Here is a 13,382-nt window from a genome sequence, read left to right on the forward strand (position 1 = left end):
TTCAAGAAACAGCTAATACTCTGGAAGTCGGGGAAGTTAATAGAAGAGAAGTTTAGGGACTGCTTGATGCAGGTCGTTGAAGAACTTGGGACTGTCGGACAAATGCCAACCACATCAACGAGAAAAAATAAATAAAGAAAGAAACAAAAAAGAAAAGAAAGAAGAGCCATTGTGGCCATCTCATCCAGAGTTCCCTGTTAACATTCTCTATGTAATCTAAGACCATAAATCTAGCAGGGATAACTCATACCATTATGGCTCTCTGTTCTATGGCTCAACAAAAAGCTTTTGCACTAAGCATAACTTCACTGTACAATATACTTCTTCAAACCACGCAGCCTCTCCTTGGCGGTCTCCAAAACATCATCATTCTTGCATACGGCAAACCGGAGATAATCCTCCGCGATGTGGGAATTGGCGTCAGTATAGAACTCGGTTGGAGGAATGGCCGCAACGCCAACCTCATGAATGAGGAACCAGCAAAGCTTGAAGTCGCGGGGGCGGCTTGCAACATGAGGAGGGAACGGGTAATCTTCCGGCAGCTTCACTGAAGACATGTTTGCGAGAACAAAGTAGCCACCCTCGGGGTCAGAGTACTAGTGCCATTTGTTAGGGATCATTCAAAACAGTTTATGGCTCGAGATTTTTTATTTCATTCCAACATACCGGAATGTTAAGTTCGTCAAATATCTCACAGAAGCGCTCCATCTTCTTCTTCATTTCGGTGCGGCTCTCATCCCAGAAGCCAGCCTTGTCGGCTTGCTCAAAAGCCACAGCTGCAGCTTCTTGAAGGGGAGACACGCTACTGTAGCAGATTCGAGTGTGTGCGCCAGCCACGTACTTGATCAGATGCTCAGGGCCAATGAGGTAACCAACCCGCCAGCCAGTAGCGTAGAAGGCCTTCCCAGCCGAACCCACGGTGAGAGTGCGCTCGTAAAGCTCAGGCGACAGTGTAGCAATCCTAGTAAAAGGAACATAGTAGAGACGGTCGTAGACCTCGTCAGAAAGAATGATGAGATTGTGCTTGATACAGAGTTCGCCGATTTTCTCAAGCTCATCACGAGAGAAAACCTTTCCTACAGGGTTGTGGCTGTTGTGGCCATCAGTAGTTTGCTAAGGTATGGTCACTAGGGGCAGTAATGCTCACGGCGAGTTCAAAACCTAATGAGTCAGATGGAGAAATGTATCGAGGAGGATCAAGAAAACTCGCTTACAATCATTCTAGTCTTGGGGTTAATAGTCTTCTCCAGCTCTTCGAAGTCTATAGACCATTCCGAAGCTGGCGAAGTCCTTGTAGCTCCATCCTTGGGAGGGTGAAGGGGGACATATCGAATGGTACCTCCGGGCATTTCGATGTTGCTGATGTATCTGTTCTTGGGTGTCAGGCATACGCAAGTTGTTATACCGTAGCGCACTCACTGGTCAAAGAAAGGTTCAAAGATGATAACCTCATCACCAGGTTCAATGAAGCCCATAAAAGCACTTAGCATCCCTTTGAATTGTCAGTCAGGTAAAACCCAAGCCGCATCACACCATGACGGCCATTACCTTCATTTGCACCCGTGGTGATCGTAACCTCGGTATCCGGGTTGAGCTTTCGGCCGAAGGATGGAGAATACGCATCCGCAATAGCTTGCTTGAGGCGAGGACGACCCTGTGACGAAATGAGCCGGAGTTTGGGTGTATCAGTGCCCTTCGATCATTTTCGTACCTTGGTCGGGGAGTACTGGTTACATTCAACTTTGTCGAGAGCCTCCTTTGCGGCATCAATCGCAAACTGAGGAGGGTTGTAGCCACTAGTAGAGGGTATAACATTAGCCAGCCAGGTCACTGCCCGGATCATAAAAATCATACTTACAAGAATCCCTGGCCCATGTTCACGATAGGCTGAACAGGGGAGGCCGCAGCGGCTTCATTGACGATTGACCTGAAAGCCAATTAGACCAACAATACAGCAACAGTTCAGTCCCAGCGTTTATTCCCATACCAAACATCTTGTCTCTGGCCAGCGACCCGTTTCGCCGGGCGAAAAGGGTCCGCACGAGAGGTGGTAGCGGACATTGCTCTGGCGCGGGGATCGAGAAAGCGGGGTGGCGTATGTCTTGAGAACAAGAGTTGTTGTGCTGGAGTCTTGAATCTCGCGATTGCTGTAGAGATGGAAGTCCGATAGCCCGAAAACATAGGTGAAGGGAAGATCGAGGGCCGAAAAAGCGCGGGGGGAGAAAGTAATTTGATGATCCGTCGCAATCGCAGGAATAGTTGACTCCAATCGGCCAAAATGATAGGGTGCCTAAGGCTACTCTTTATGGCGTATGCAGTACGGAGCGCTAGGGCGCAAATTGCGTGCTTGCGCTGATGCTCCATCCTCAGGCATCCAGGCATAGCTCCCCGATTACTCATTGACACGAAACCCCACTCAAATCAATTAATTGGGGAAAACGCGTGAGATCACGCGTCTGGCCATCGTTTGATTGACAGGTTGATTAAATATGATCGGGTTGCTCTGACTCCCAACAACCTGATTTCCGATGTCTCGATGATTCAAGCGCTATGGTGTCTTGTCCAATATGCGGAAACTCAGTATCACCTCTGAAAATCAATGACCATATTGATTCCAATTGTCAAAACTTTATCGATGAACCAACGTCCAGCACTGGGGACCTGACTTTCTCTCAGAAGGCACAGGTCCCCAGCTTTTTCCAACCTACCTCTGCTCGGAAAGCATCCACCCAGCCCAACTCGCACCTCGACTCCTCGCCTTCACAAAGTATTACCCGCAAGAGACCCTCGGCACCTGAAGCGGAAATAGTAACAGGTGGCAACAAGAAGACGAGAAACGATGCAGAACAATCTGTGAATAGGCCAAAAGTGAGCGCATTGCAGAAGGTAGCGCCGTTAGCAGAGCGCATGCGGCCTCAGACTCTTGATGCTGTCTGTGGTCAAGACCTCGTCGGCCCCCACGGCGTTCTTCGCGGGCTCATTGAAAATGACCGGGTCCCAAGCATGATATTATGGGGTGGTCCCGGAACTGGTAAAACAACGATTGCGAGGGTTATTGCTTCAATGGTTGGGAGCAGATTTGTGGAGATCAACAGTACCAGCACTGGGGTCGCAGAGTGCAAGAAGATATTCTCTGACGCCAAGAGCGAACTTAGCCTTACAGGAAGAAAGACAATAATCTTCTGTGACGAAATCCACCGCTTCTCCAAATCACAGCAAGATGTCTTCTTGGGGCCAGTAGAAAGTGGGCAAGTCACTCTTATCGGTGCTACAACGGAAAATCCTTCCTTCAAAGTGCAGAATGCACTGCTCTCCAGATGTAGGACTTTCACCCTGGCAAAGCTTACGGATGAAGATGTCAAATCTATATTGGACCGAGCTTTGCGGGAGGAGGGACCAAAGTATTCGCCTTCTGCCCTGGTAGATGACGAGTTGATCAACTACCTCGCAAAATTCTCTGACGGGGATGCCCGGACCTCCCTTAATCTTCTGGAACTTGCTATGGATTTATCCAAACGCCCGGGGATCACTAAGGAAGAGTTAAAGCGGTCTTTGACTAAAACTCTTGTCTACGATCGTGCGGGTGACCAGCATTATGATACCATTTCCGCCTTTCACAAGTCCCTCCGGGGCAGCGATCCGGATGCCGCTCTGTATTACCTCGCCCGCATGATTCAGTCGGGAGAAGACCCATTGTACATTGCTCGCCGTCTAATCGTAGTGGCATCGGAAGACATTGGTCTGGCAGATAACAGTATGCTCACTCTGGCTATCTCTACCCATTCGGCCGTGGAGAAAATCGGACTCCCGGAGGCGCGGATCAACCTGGCACATGCAACCGTGGCTATGGCGTTAGCAAAGAAGAGTACCCGGTCATACAGAGGTCTCAACAATGCGTTCGCGGCATTGGCAGAACCAGGCATTGCCGGACTGCCGATTCCAATTCATCTGCGGAATGCCCCCACTCGATTAATGAAGGAACTAGGTTATGGGAAGGAGTACAAGTACAATCCGAACTATTTGAATGGCGAGGTAGCACAAGAATACTTGCCTGAGAGACTTCAAGGCCGGAAATTCCTTGAGGATCTCGATCTTGGTCGTCAGGTTGACCCGGACCTCAATGGCCAGCGTTGAGCAGAACGCCCTTATGGACTAAACCACTCACCTTGTCCCCCAAGCTGACGCGTTATGCACATGAGTGCGGCGGCTGAGAATTTTCAGTTGTGGGGGTTGGTGTTAGGAATGAGATCCGTCCAACCCTTATAAGCCAGATACCCACGTTGGCTGTCAGACTACAAAGCCGCTCCAATTGCAGCCTCGACTGTCCCGCATGATGAGTTTCCTATGGTAGTAACTGGGATGGCTGGAAATTCATTCAATGTCAAGTCCATTGATAGACAAACGAATGAACGATTTTGGCGAACCCAGCGCTGACGAAACTACAAGCTCAATCGACACCTACAGAAGAATATGAATCTGGTGTGGGCTAACTGAACCTGATGATAAACAACTCTTAAGATGTAAAGCGTGGAATGTAGATATACAATCTTTCTGTTCGACTGTAAACAAATCCAGTTGGTGTCAGATCTGAATGCGTTGATGTAAAATTCCAATAAATGTAAGAAGTGTCTGTAAACAAAAGATGATTTAATTTACTCCGCGTCACCTTTTTGACTTGGTCGCGTCTCCGCAGCCCGACAACCTGACAGTTAGTTAGGCAATTAAATCCAATCCTTCCAACCATCCCCACAACAACCACACGGTTCAAAACAATTCTCTGGCTGAGTTCACTACAACAAAAACCATTGTCACTCCCTACTCTTATTTCACAGAACATCCACCTTTCTGACAAGTTGATCGTATCCCGTGCTTTTCCACCGGCGATCACCCACTGCGGGATCACCCTCATAACCACCAACCACGACAACGACCACCATGGCGTCGCAAGGGTTTGGCTCGCGCTCATTCGCCTCCACAAGGCTACCTGACCGGTCTATGAACGCTAATCCAACTCCATTCGCCGCGTCCACCTTCTCCCGTCAACGACTAGGGGCCCCAGGATCAGGCGACCAAGGAGCCGACGCAGCGAGGTCCTCGCAACAGGCGCCACAGCCACCAGTCCATTCGCAGACCCACGGCCCTTCACAGGACTCGAATCCTCTGAGTCGATTAACTGAGGAACAACGGGAAGAGATCAACGAAGCTGTATGACCCCCTTCTTACATCCCCGCAAGAAAAGGGGAAAAAAAGCGCTTAGCAAGGAAGCTAACATAAACGCACTTCTTCCCAACCCAACAGTTCACCCTCTTCGACCTCGACCGCGACCAACATCTAGACTACCATGAACTCCGCGTCGCTTTCCGCGCCCTAGGCTTTACTCTCCCCAAGCAAGAACTCATCTCCCTTCTCACGACTTACGGCGTACCCCGTCCCCAAGTGCAGCAGCAATCCTCAGCCCAGCAACAACAACAGGCCAAAACCGCTCCCGCCACGAATCCCCAGCACCCATCCAATTTGCTCATGCCCCTCTCTGCCTTTCAGGCCGTCACGGCGCTGAAGATCCTGGAGCGCGACCCCAGGGATGAGATTCTGCGAGCGTTCGAGCTCTTCGATGAAGGCGGCAAGGGGTACATCGATCTGGAAGATCTGAGGCGGGTTGCGCGGGAGTTGGGCGAGACAGGCCTCGAGGAAGAGGAACTCAGGGCTATGATTGAGGAGTTTGATCTGGAGGGTGTGGGTGGTGTCACCCGGGAGGCGTTTGTGAGTATATGTTGGCAGTGATTACGTTTCTCTTTCTCCTTTCCTTTCCTTTTCTTTTTTTTTTGTCCCTTCTCTTTTTGTTTATGGTGTAAATTGTTTTTGATTGTGTAATGTTCACCGTTGCGAGATTCTCTTCTACTTGTTGGGCTTGGCTTTGTGGCTCGATCCTGGGGATTGATTAAAACTTGCCCATGTTGTGTACGCGGGCAATAACTTCTTATGCCCTGAGAGTGACGGGATTGTGTGAACTGATAGTATCGTTCTGTACTTTGGTTCTGCATTGTCCGTTTTTCTTTTTCTTTTTCTTGGCAGCATTTCGAATTTGCTGGATGTTTCCCTTGGGCATTGGATGGGCGCCTATCGGTTGTGGGATTCCCCCCTTTGGATGAATTATATACGATTCCATTGACTTGATTTACTGTGTGTTGGTGTCGGACATTGTAATTGAGAAATTGGTGCTATTATAGACTTGTGTCTGTAGATATGCAGTTGCTCCGTCTTCTAATGACGATGGCTCATAAGTGACAGCAATCAATATTTATCGTACTCCCAGCACCAAAGGAGTGCGCGTCTCAATTATACAAGGGCGCCATTAATAGGGCGCCATTAATAGGGCACCATTAATAGGGCACCATTAGTAGGCCAACCCGATAGCAAACATGCAAAGGAAAGAACACCAAAGCCCAAGACCATTGAATACCGAGAGAGGTAGGGGATGGGAAAATAGTATAAAGCAAACAAGACCTATCACCCAAGTCTTCCCTATGGCATGCAGGTGCCGCCACATATTACTATACTTACGCCGGATCCAAAAGAGAACTGAAAGAAAGAATGCCGCCAGGATGCAATGTTCGCAGATTCGTCATGAGAATTCGTGTCAGATGAAGTTTAAATGTATATATAACATATATATACCCAATCAAGCATATCGCGGTGCTTGGTTACCATATGCTGGGGGAGGATATGGCGGCGGAGGGTCTGCAAGCCCCTGATATCCACGCGGCGGCCCATTGGGCCACTGATTCATGGGGATCGGTTGCTGCATAGGACGAGTCCAGGGTCCATATGGACCGGCAGGTGGTGGCATGGGCTTTACAGTCGGTCGTGCCCGACGACAGCGGTTGATCAAGCACCACAGAATTGACAACACAATTAGCCCCCCCACACCACACGCAACGCCAATGACTAGGTTCTTGTGATCGTCAATCCAGCCCTTGACGCTAGAACCGTCGCATTTTCCGTTCTTGCAATGACCACCACCGCTACAAGGGGTGCCGTCCAGGAAGTTCTGGTTGACGCCGTAGCATTGACCAAATGTGTTAGAGGAGCAGACCACTTCACAGGACGAGCCATATGCAGAACAAGCGTACGTCTCGTTGCTATGCAGCAAACTACCCATGACGGACCGACACTGGTAATCTCGACTAGTACACTGTCCACTGGCGCAAGTTAGACCGGCCGAGGAATCACCACATTTCGTTCCATCTTTCTTGAAGGAGTCAGAAGGGCAAGTACTCGAAGTGCCGCTGCATGTTTCTTCCTCATCGCATTCGCCACGGCTGGCTCGACAGACAGTTCCAGCAGATGAGAATTGACATTTTGAACAGCAGCTGTCATTTGCATCATCGCAAACCGCGCCGCTCTTGAACTTGCACGTTTTGGCATCACAGCAGCTATTGTCTCCGCAGGATTCTTCCCCGCCACAGTCGCAGTCTTCCCCCGACTCAACAATGCCATTGCCACATTGATGGCCAGTATAGGTGGTGACCCCCCGGTTGTCGGAAAGGCAACTGGACTTGACGCTGTTGCGACCCAGGGCCGAGCAAATGTTTCCGATTGTACACTTGGAAAACTCTGTGATATCTGTGCCCGTGGTCGGGTTCATAATATACTGCCCCCTTGCATCACAGGACGATGCAGTCAAAGGACAGCACTGCGATGACGCCTCAAGATTTTGCCCACATGTCTGGGTATCACAATCATGAACCGCTCCGAAAGTGTGACCCGATTCATGGGCAAAGATCTGCCATCCGCCACCTGAAGAGCGTACAACGACGTTGGTACCACTGACTGCGTTCGCGGCATCTGATACAACATCTGCATTACACAACTGCCCAAGCCATGCCAATCCAACCTCGCTGCCTGTGGGGCAGTTGCTCATCAGGGTCCAATAAGCATTGGTATCTTTTTGCTGCCCACGCCACTTAGAAAACTTATCCAGTCGAGATGAGATATTCCCCTCGGAACACGGCATGTTCCACTCTGCTGAAGCGGGAGGAGTTTCTGGACAATCCTTTTCGGTGATGGTTAGGTTGCGTAGGCCGATGGAGATATTGAAGGACTTCTCGTAGACATTAGATGCGCTGTTGACAGTATTTATGATCCATTTTTGGGCGGCTTCTTTGTCATCAAACGAACCGGTGAAGCCACAGTCTGTAGCGATACCGATCAACGCGACTTTCTTGGTGTCGGGGCAACCAGACGTATCACCAATGGTCGACTTCAAGCTCACACCACCACTGTTGCCCGACACACCCCCAGTGTCAGATTGCCGCTTGCTAAGTCCGAACAGCGAATTCAGAGACATCGCACCCCATTGACTCATGTCCTCCTCGGCTTGGAGAATCGGGTGACTTGGGTCGGCATTAAAGCTAAGTTTGTCGGCTTGGCACGAGGAGGAAACGGGGAGTGAGCGCTTTAAGTCGGTATGTAGTTCCCGGATCATGTCGGAGTCTCGATAGAAGACCATGTATTCACCTTTCCGGTCTGGGATGCCCACATCTTGCTGACGTTTGTTTTGCAGGTACGTTGATTTCAACTCGACATGATGTTTATCGTCGTGGATGCTGAAGACTCCTTCAAATAGAGGCTGTAGCCCGTCATTTTTCAAGTATATCCGGGCCCATCCTACAGGATCCCACATGCCTTTGCCCCTCCCAACCAACGCACGGCCTTTGAAGACCTTGTGTTCATGTCGCTCGATTGGCTCTTCACGTTGAATGTTTCCATGGCGGTCTAGGTACTGTACATATGCGTCTTCCGCTAGAATATCATGGTTCGGTTCTAATTCTAGTTTTATTCGTTGGTTTTTGTCACGCAGGTTAAATGTGACATCGAAATGAGAAAGGTGATCGACTTGATGCGCGGACGTATGAATCTTAGGATGATCTAGAGTCGACACACGCTGAATAGCATTTGGCTCCTGTGACCGAGCTGTTCAATATTTCAAGGTTAGAAACTGGCATAAGTTGAGCAGTTAGGAAAGGAAAATATATGCAAGCCAACCTTCTATGTGAGCGGCAAGGAGTGAAATTGCACTGGTAGCAAACCAAAGCGATTGTTTAAACAACCTCATAGCCGCTCTTGGTGGCTAACACCCAGGGTATTGATCGAATCCGACCGATAGATAGGCTGTAAGGCAAAGTAGTGCGCGGAAAAGTTCAGAGGTCCCCTTGACTGAGTAACATCAACAGCATCAGGCAACAACAATAAAAGCGAGGCCGCCGTTTCAATGCACCCGACCGAGTTCGATGTAAACAAGGTAACTTGGTTAATTCTGGACGATAGTCGCTCTTCCGCACCTCACGGCAAACGGTACAAGCACGCAATATGCAAGCGAACGATAGGGGGATCCTTCCAGGCAGCGAGCAATCGGTCAACTAGAGACGCCACGGCGAGACGCTTGGCTGGGGCGCAGCAGTCTTGGCGAATGCGCCGATGTGTTGCTGTAGTGAGCGAGATCAACAAACCGAACGAGCGTGGTGAGGTAGACAGAAACGGAAATGAGATGGATAACCAAAAGATATGGAAGGAGGAATAGAGGACGGATAGAGGGGGAAGGGAACGGATTAATTGTGAGAGGTTGTCGTGGAGATCAACCGGCGGAAGATGAGCTGGGACTCGGAAGTCGGATTTAATGTCAACACGATGCGGGAGAAATGAAAGAAAATCGGGGTTCAGCAGACTAGGCTGAGAGTGGGTTAGGGATGGTCCCTTAAGCTGATTAGTGAACGGGATCAATTGGTTGGTCCGCAGCCTCAGGGTTGTGATCGGCGGGGGAATGGAATGGCGCTGAACTGTTCGTGCTGACAGTAGCGTATAAAAGGAGATTTTAAGATTGTCGGAAAGACAGAGGGTATGAAGCAGTTTTCAAGACAGAGTCATTGGATAGCACTTCCCCAAGAGTACCTCGAATGCTATCGCAGAGAAACTTCAACCAGGGACCAAGTGGATCAAAACGTTCCGAGACAGTAAACAATTTTGCCTGGGTCACGTGTTTGGGGAGAAACAGGGCCTAAACTCTAACAGACAACAGCCCTATTCCGACTAAGACAAGAGCCATCATCACTGTCACGATTGATTAGGCATCAAGATTTTGCCAAAAAAAAAAAAAAAAAAAAAAAAAAAAAGGAGAGAGGGAGAAACCCTTAACCATTCTCACTGGTCGGCCCCTGAGACAAGTCATGGAAACTACCAAGATCTACAACCATGGTACAGCTCGCTTTTGCGACCATAAGTGAACATCGCATACTATATCCGTCATCCACTCCGGATCGAGATCGGATTTCATCGATATCTCACTAGTATTAGTCCGGTGCAGAATGATACACTTCATGCGCAGCATGTGCAAAGCGTGGAATCAACGCTCCACAACTCGTACAGGCTACACACGGCATGTCCTCGTCCTCCTCACTTTCCTCCCAGGCATCACCACTGGTTTTATATGCATGTCTATCCAAGCCCACGATTATCTGAGAACTACTGGAAATATCGTTGGATGACAGGCTGGGATCCCTGACGTATTGCGGAGCAGTTTCTGGCGATGACCGCTCCGTCACTGGAACGGGGAAGTCTGATCTGCGTCCCATGTCCTGCCTCTGGAACATCTTCTCGATGTCTCGTCCACTACTCCGCTTACGTTCCCCAGCTACATCCATCATGTTGGTCACGGCGACGTTCAAGAGACGGATATTCCAGCCAGCCTTTTCGGGATGGAGTTTCCGGAACATCAAGGTCACAAGTTCGTGCACCAGTTGTTCCGCCAGCGCGTCAATACTCACATCAAGGCAAAACACATACTGGGGGAGCGGCGCCGAGCGTGAAATACGGTTGAAGCTGGGAGCTTGTGCCTCGTTGGATGTAGGAGGTGGCCGAGGCCTGGTTGACAAACGTAGAGTCCTTGGACGAGCAATCCATCGCAGATTGGGTACTGTTCGAGAAAGTGATCCTTTCGATCGCGATTCTGCTACAGCAGCGACGTCAGGTTCCTCCTCAGTCAGGTCTGCTCGCATTCGACGTATTAAACTAGCAGTTAGAGAGACCAGCTCTCTTCTGACTTCTTCGAAGGTGCTCAGACAACCATAGGAGTCTTCAATGCTAATCTGGGTCGGTATGTCCCGAGCTTGAAGGACCTCTGAATTGTCTACACCATGTATCAGGCCCCATACCTTCGTACCAATGCCTTTGGGGGACCCTGGACCGCCTAGGATCTTATCCAAAAGTACCGGACCCATCCTAGGAAACAAACGAACGTCTCGGACAGTGATTGTATCATCCCTCGCCGTATTAGAAGCAGCCTGGTTTAGATTGGACTGGGGCGGACATCTGAGGTAAGACGTTAATTTTTGAGAAAGTTTAGACCCAATCCCTGGAATTTTTCTTATGTCATGGGCGTCGAGGAAGTTGAGCACACTGCTCTGAGCGCCTTGCTCCGCCGCAGTATAAGGCGGTAGAAGGGTTGTCTGATTGTTGGGCTTATAAGTATTACCCACTAATTTGGCGAGGATTTTCGAGGTCGAAATGCCTACTGTGGCAGTGTAGCCCTTTTGTTCTTCCAGTTGGCCACGTAGGTAGGCTGCCAGATGGGAAGCAACAAGTAGCTTAATATGTAGCGAGTGAGAATCATTTCCCGTCGAAACCGATGGCCAGGCAGAATCTGATGCTACGTTGGGAGCCGCAGGGTAAGTCGAACCATGGAACCCAGTGGCATCAAATGCGAACCCGAGTGTGGGATCCTGACGGTTGAGATGAAAGAACGAGTGTTCTAGATCGTTTCGATTCAAGAGATCCACATTGTAACTAATCATGTCTGTGACATCCAGAAACAACTGTTGTTCTAGTATCAGAGATAAGGCCTCAGAGATCCACAAACCGTGGGGACGCGACAACAACCGAAGAGTGAAATAGGAAACCAACCCACCTCATCAAATCCTAATTTTTCCACTTTCCCGCTCCAGCAGAAGGCACGGAGGAAAAGGTAGAGACTCTTAGACGCATCACGAAATTTTGTTAGATCCTCACCGAGGACAATGACAAGCTCTGGACAAATCTGCCTGGCTTCCTTGATCAGTTGCAGCTTGCGTAATCCCCTTCTGCGAGCCTCGTAGTTACAGGTCACCACGATCTGTTTCTGTTGAACGGCTAAAGGAAGAGTCTTCAACACCGGCTGCTCCACCTCAAAAACTGAAGCATAAAAACAGTCATAGTCCTATAATAAGAGAAACAAATATATTCATGATTAGTACAGAGTAGTCCTGGTCATGACCTGGCTGGTGCTGGGGCTGGACGAACAAAGTGGATTATAATTCGGTGATCATCACGGGGCGGTGGTACCACAGCCATTCAGTCAAACTGTGAGTGACAGAGAAGGGTTTGGTGGTGTGAGTGAGTGAGTGGAAATAATCATCATGCAGGATTCGTGCATGATTGATAGGCGTAATCCAGGAATGTGCTCCATGTGATCCCGGAGACTTGATTGGCTTGAAAGAAATGGCTGGGGGGGTTTGTGGCTGGACTCTTCTTTTTAGGGTGTGCTTGCTCTAGCCAATCCAGGAGATACATTTATCCAGACCTCAAGAAGACTAGTCGCGTCTCAGTGCCCCACTTAGCCTCGTGTTTTAACAGGGATCTTTTTATAGTACCTCAGCATACTCCCGTACCGTCCGGTGACAATACCTGAATGCTATAAATATCCCTTCACTGCCGTTGATTCCCACTCGACTTTAATTATCTGGACAGCGGGTATATATATACTATAAAGAAAGAATCCACCATGATTCAAATCAGACAATCGAACTGGATCGGTTGGATCTTTCCAAATGGATCAGCCGCGCGTTCAGACTCAGATTAGACTACGAAGTACTCCATATGTAATCTTACTTTCCAAAAGAATTGAGGAGAAAGAAGGTTAAAATGATGGTGATAATAATAATAAAACTGTAATAATCATACCACAAAAAAAAAAAAAAAAAGTTAAAAAACATGGTTCTAATCTGTCTACAGCGGCGGATCCTTTCCTTCACCTGTTGATACTGTGAATGGGTCCTGACGAGCAACGATTGCTGATGCGGCGTCAATAGTTCTATTTATTATTAGAAGAGTCGCAACGCTGTGTAGTACTCCAGCATTATTATTTTTTTTTATTATTATGCGCCGGTTTTTTATGATCTCCAATTTTTTGAAATTAGTTCTTTAAATCCGGAAAACTCATTGCAAGCGGTGTTAGAAGGTTTTATTAATTTTTTTCTGTTTAAGCTCTACCTCTTTTTCTTTTCTCATTTTTTTTTTAAAAAATATTCTTATATCCATCTTGAGAAGCTGCCACATGGTCAAAGAAAAAAAAA

At 48.7% G+C, this 13,382-nt stretch overlaps 5 protein-coding genes across 5 annotated transcripts; 2 read left to right on the forward strand and 3 right to left on the reverse strand.

Annotated features, from left to right (window-relative positions):
• Nucleotides 1-305: 305 nt before the first annotated feature.
• Nucleotides 306-2,181, reverse strand: BDV38DRAFT_275201 (kynurenine--oxoglutarate transaminase; the record flags this gene model as incomplete). Its single annotated transcript, XM_032057978.1, has 8 exons — nucleotides 306-596; nucleotides 667-1,113; nucleotides 1,215-1,368; nucleotides 1,420-1,492; nucleotides 1,549-1,654; nucleotides 1,712-1,796; nucleotides 1,859-1,927; nucleotides 1,988-2,181. The coding sequence occupies 8 exons, from the start codon at nucleotides 2,179-2,181 to the stop codon at nucleotides 306-308; spliced, it is 1,419 nt and encodes a 472-aa protein (XP_031908425.1).
• A 179-nt stretch (nucleotides 2,182-2,360) lies between these two features.
• BDV38DRAFT_213234 (ssDNA-dependent ATPase MGS1) lies at nucleotides 2,361-4,655 on the forward strand. Its single transcript, XM_032052650.1, has one exon. It carries the CDS (start codon nucleotides 2,551-2,553, stop codon nucleotides 4,132-4,134), a length of 1,584 nt encoding a protein of 527 aa, XP_031908426.1. The 5' UTR covers nucleotides 2,361-2,550; the 3' UTR covers nucleotides 4,135-4,655.
• Nucleotide 4,656: 1 nt separating this feature from the next.
• Nucleotides 4,657-5,866, forward strand: cdc31 (putative cell division control protein Cdc31). The gene is made up of 2 exons (XM_032052651.1): nucleotides 4,657-5,205; nucleotides 5,299-5,866. The coding sequence occupies exons 1-2, from the start codon at nucleotides 4,936-4,938 to the stop codon at nucleotides 5,779-5,781; spliced, it is 753 nt and encodes a 250-aa protein (XP_031908427.1). The 5' UTR covers nucleotides 4,657-4,935; the 3' UTR covers nucleotides 5,782-5,866.
• Nucleotides 5,867-6,414: 548 nt separating this feature from the next.
• admB (ADAM family of metalloprotease ADM-B) lies at nucleotides 6,415-8,977 on the reverse strand. Its single transcript, XM_032052652.1, has one exon. The coding sequence runs from the start codon at nucleotides 8,681-8,683 to the stop codon at nucleotides 6,680-6,682; it is 2,004 nt and encodes a 667-aa protein (XP_031908428.1). The 5' UTR covers nucleotides 8,684-8,977; the 3' UTR covers nucleotides 6,415-6,679.
• Nucleotides 8,978-10,142: 1,165 nt separating this feature from the next.
• On the reverse strand, nucleotides 10,143-12,398 carry BDV38DRAFT_261534 (putative DNA polymerase iota). Its single transcript, XM_032056023.1, has 3 exons — nucleotides 12,331-12,398; nucleotides 11,960-12,247; nucleotides 10,143-11,867 (listed from the first exon to the last, which is right to left on the reverse strand). Exons 1-3 carry the CDS (start codon nucleotides 12,379-12,381, stop codon nucleotides 10,347-10,349), a joined length of 1,860 nt encoding a protein of 619 aa, XP_031908429.1. The 5' UTR covers nucleotides 12,382-12,398; the 3' UTR covers nucleotides 10,143-10,346.
• Between the last annotated feature and the right edge of the window lie 984 nt (nucleotides 12,399-13,382).

This window comes from Aspergillus pseudotamarii, assembly GCF_009193445.1.
Source record: "Aspergillus pseudotamarii strain CBS 117625 unplaced genomic scaffold BDV38scaffold_85, whole genome shotgun sequence".
Classification (NCBI taxonomy): domain Eukaryota; kingdom Fungi; phylum Ascomycota; class Eurotiomycetes; order Eurotiales; family Aspergillaceae; genus Aspergillus; species Aspergillus pseudotamarii.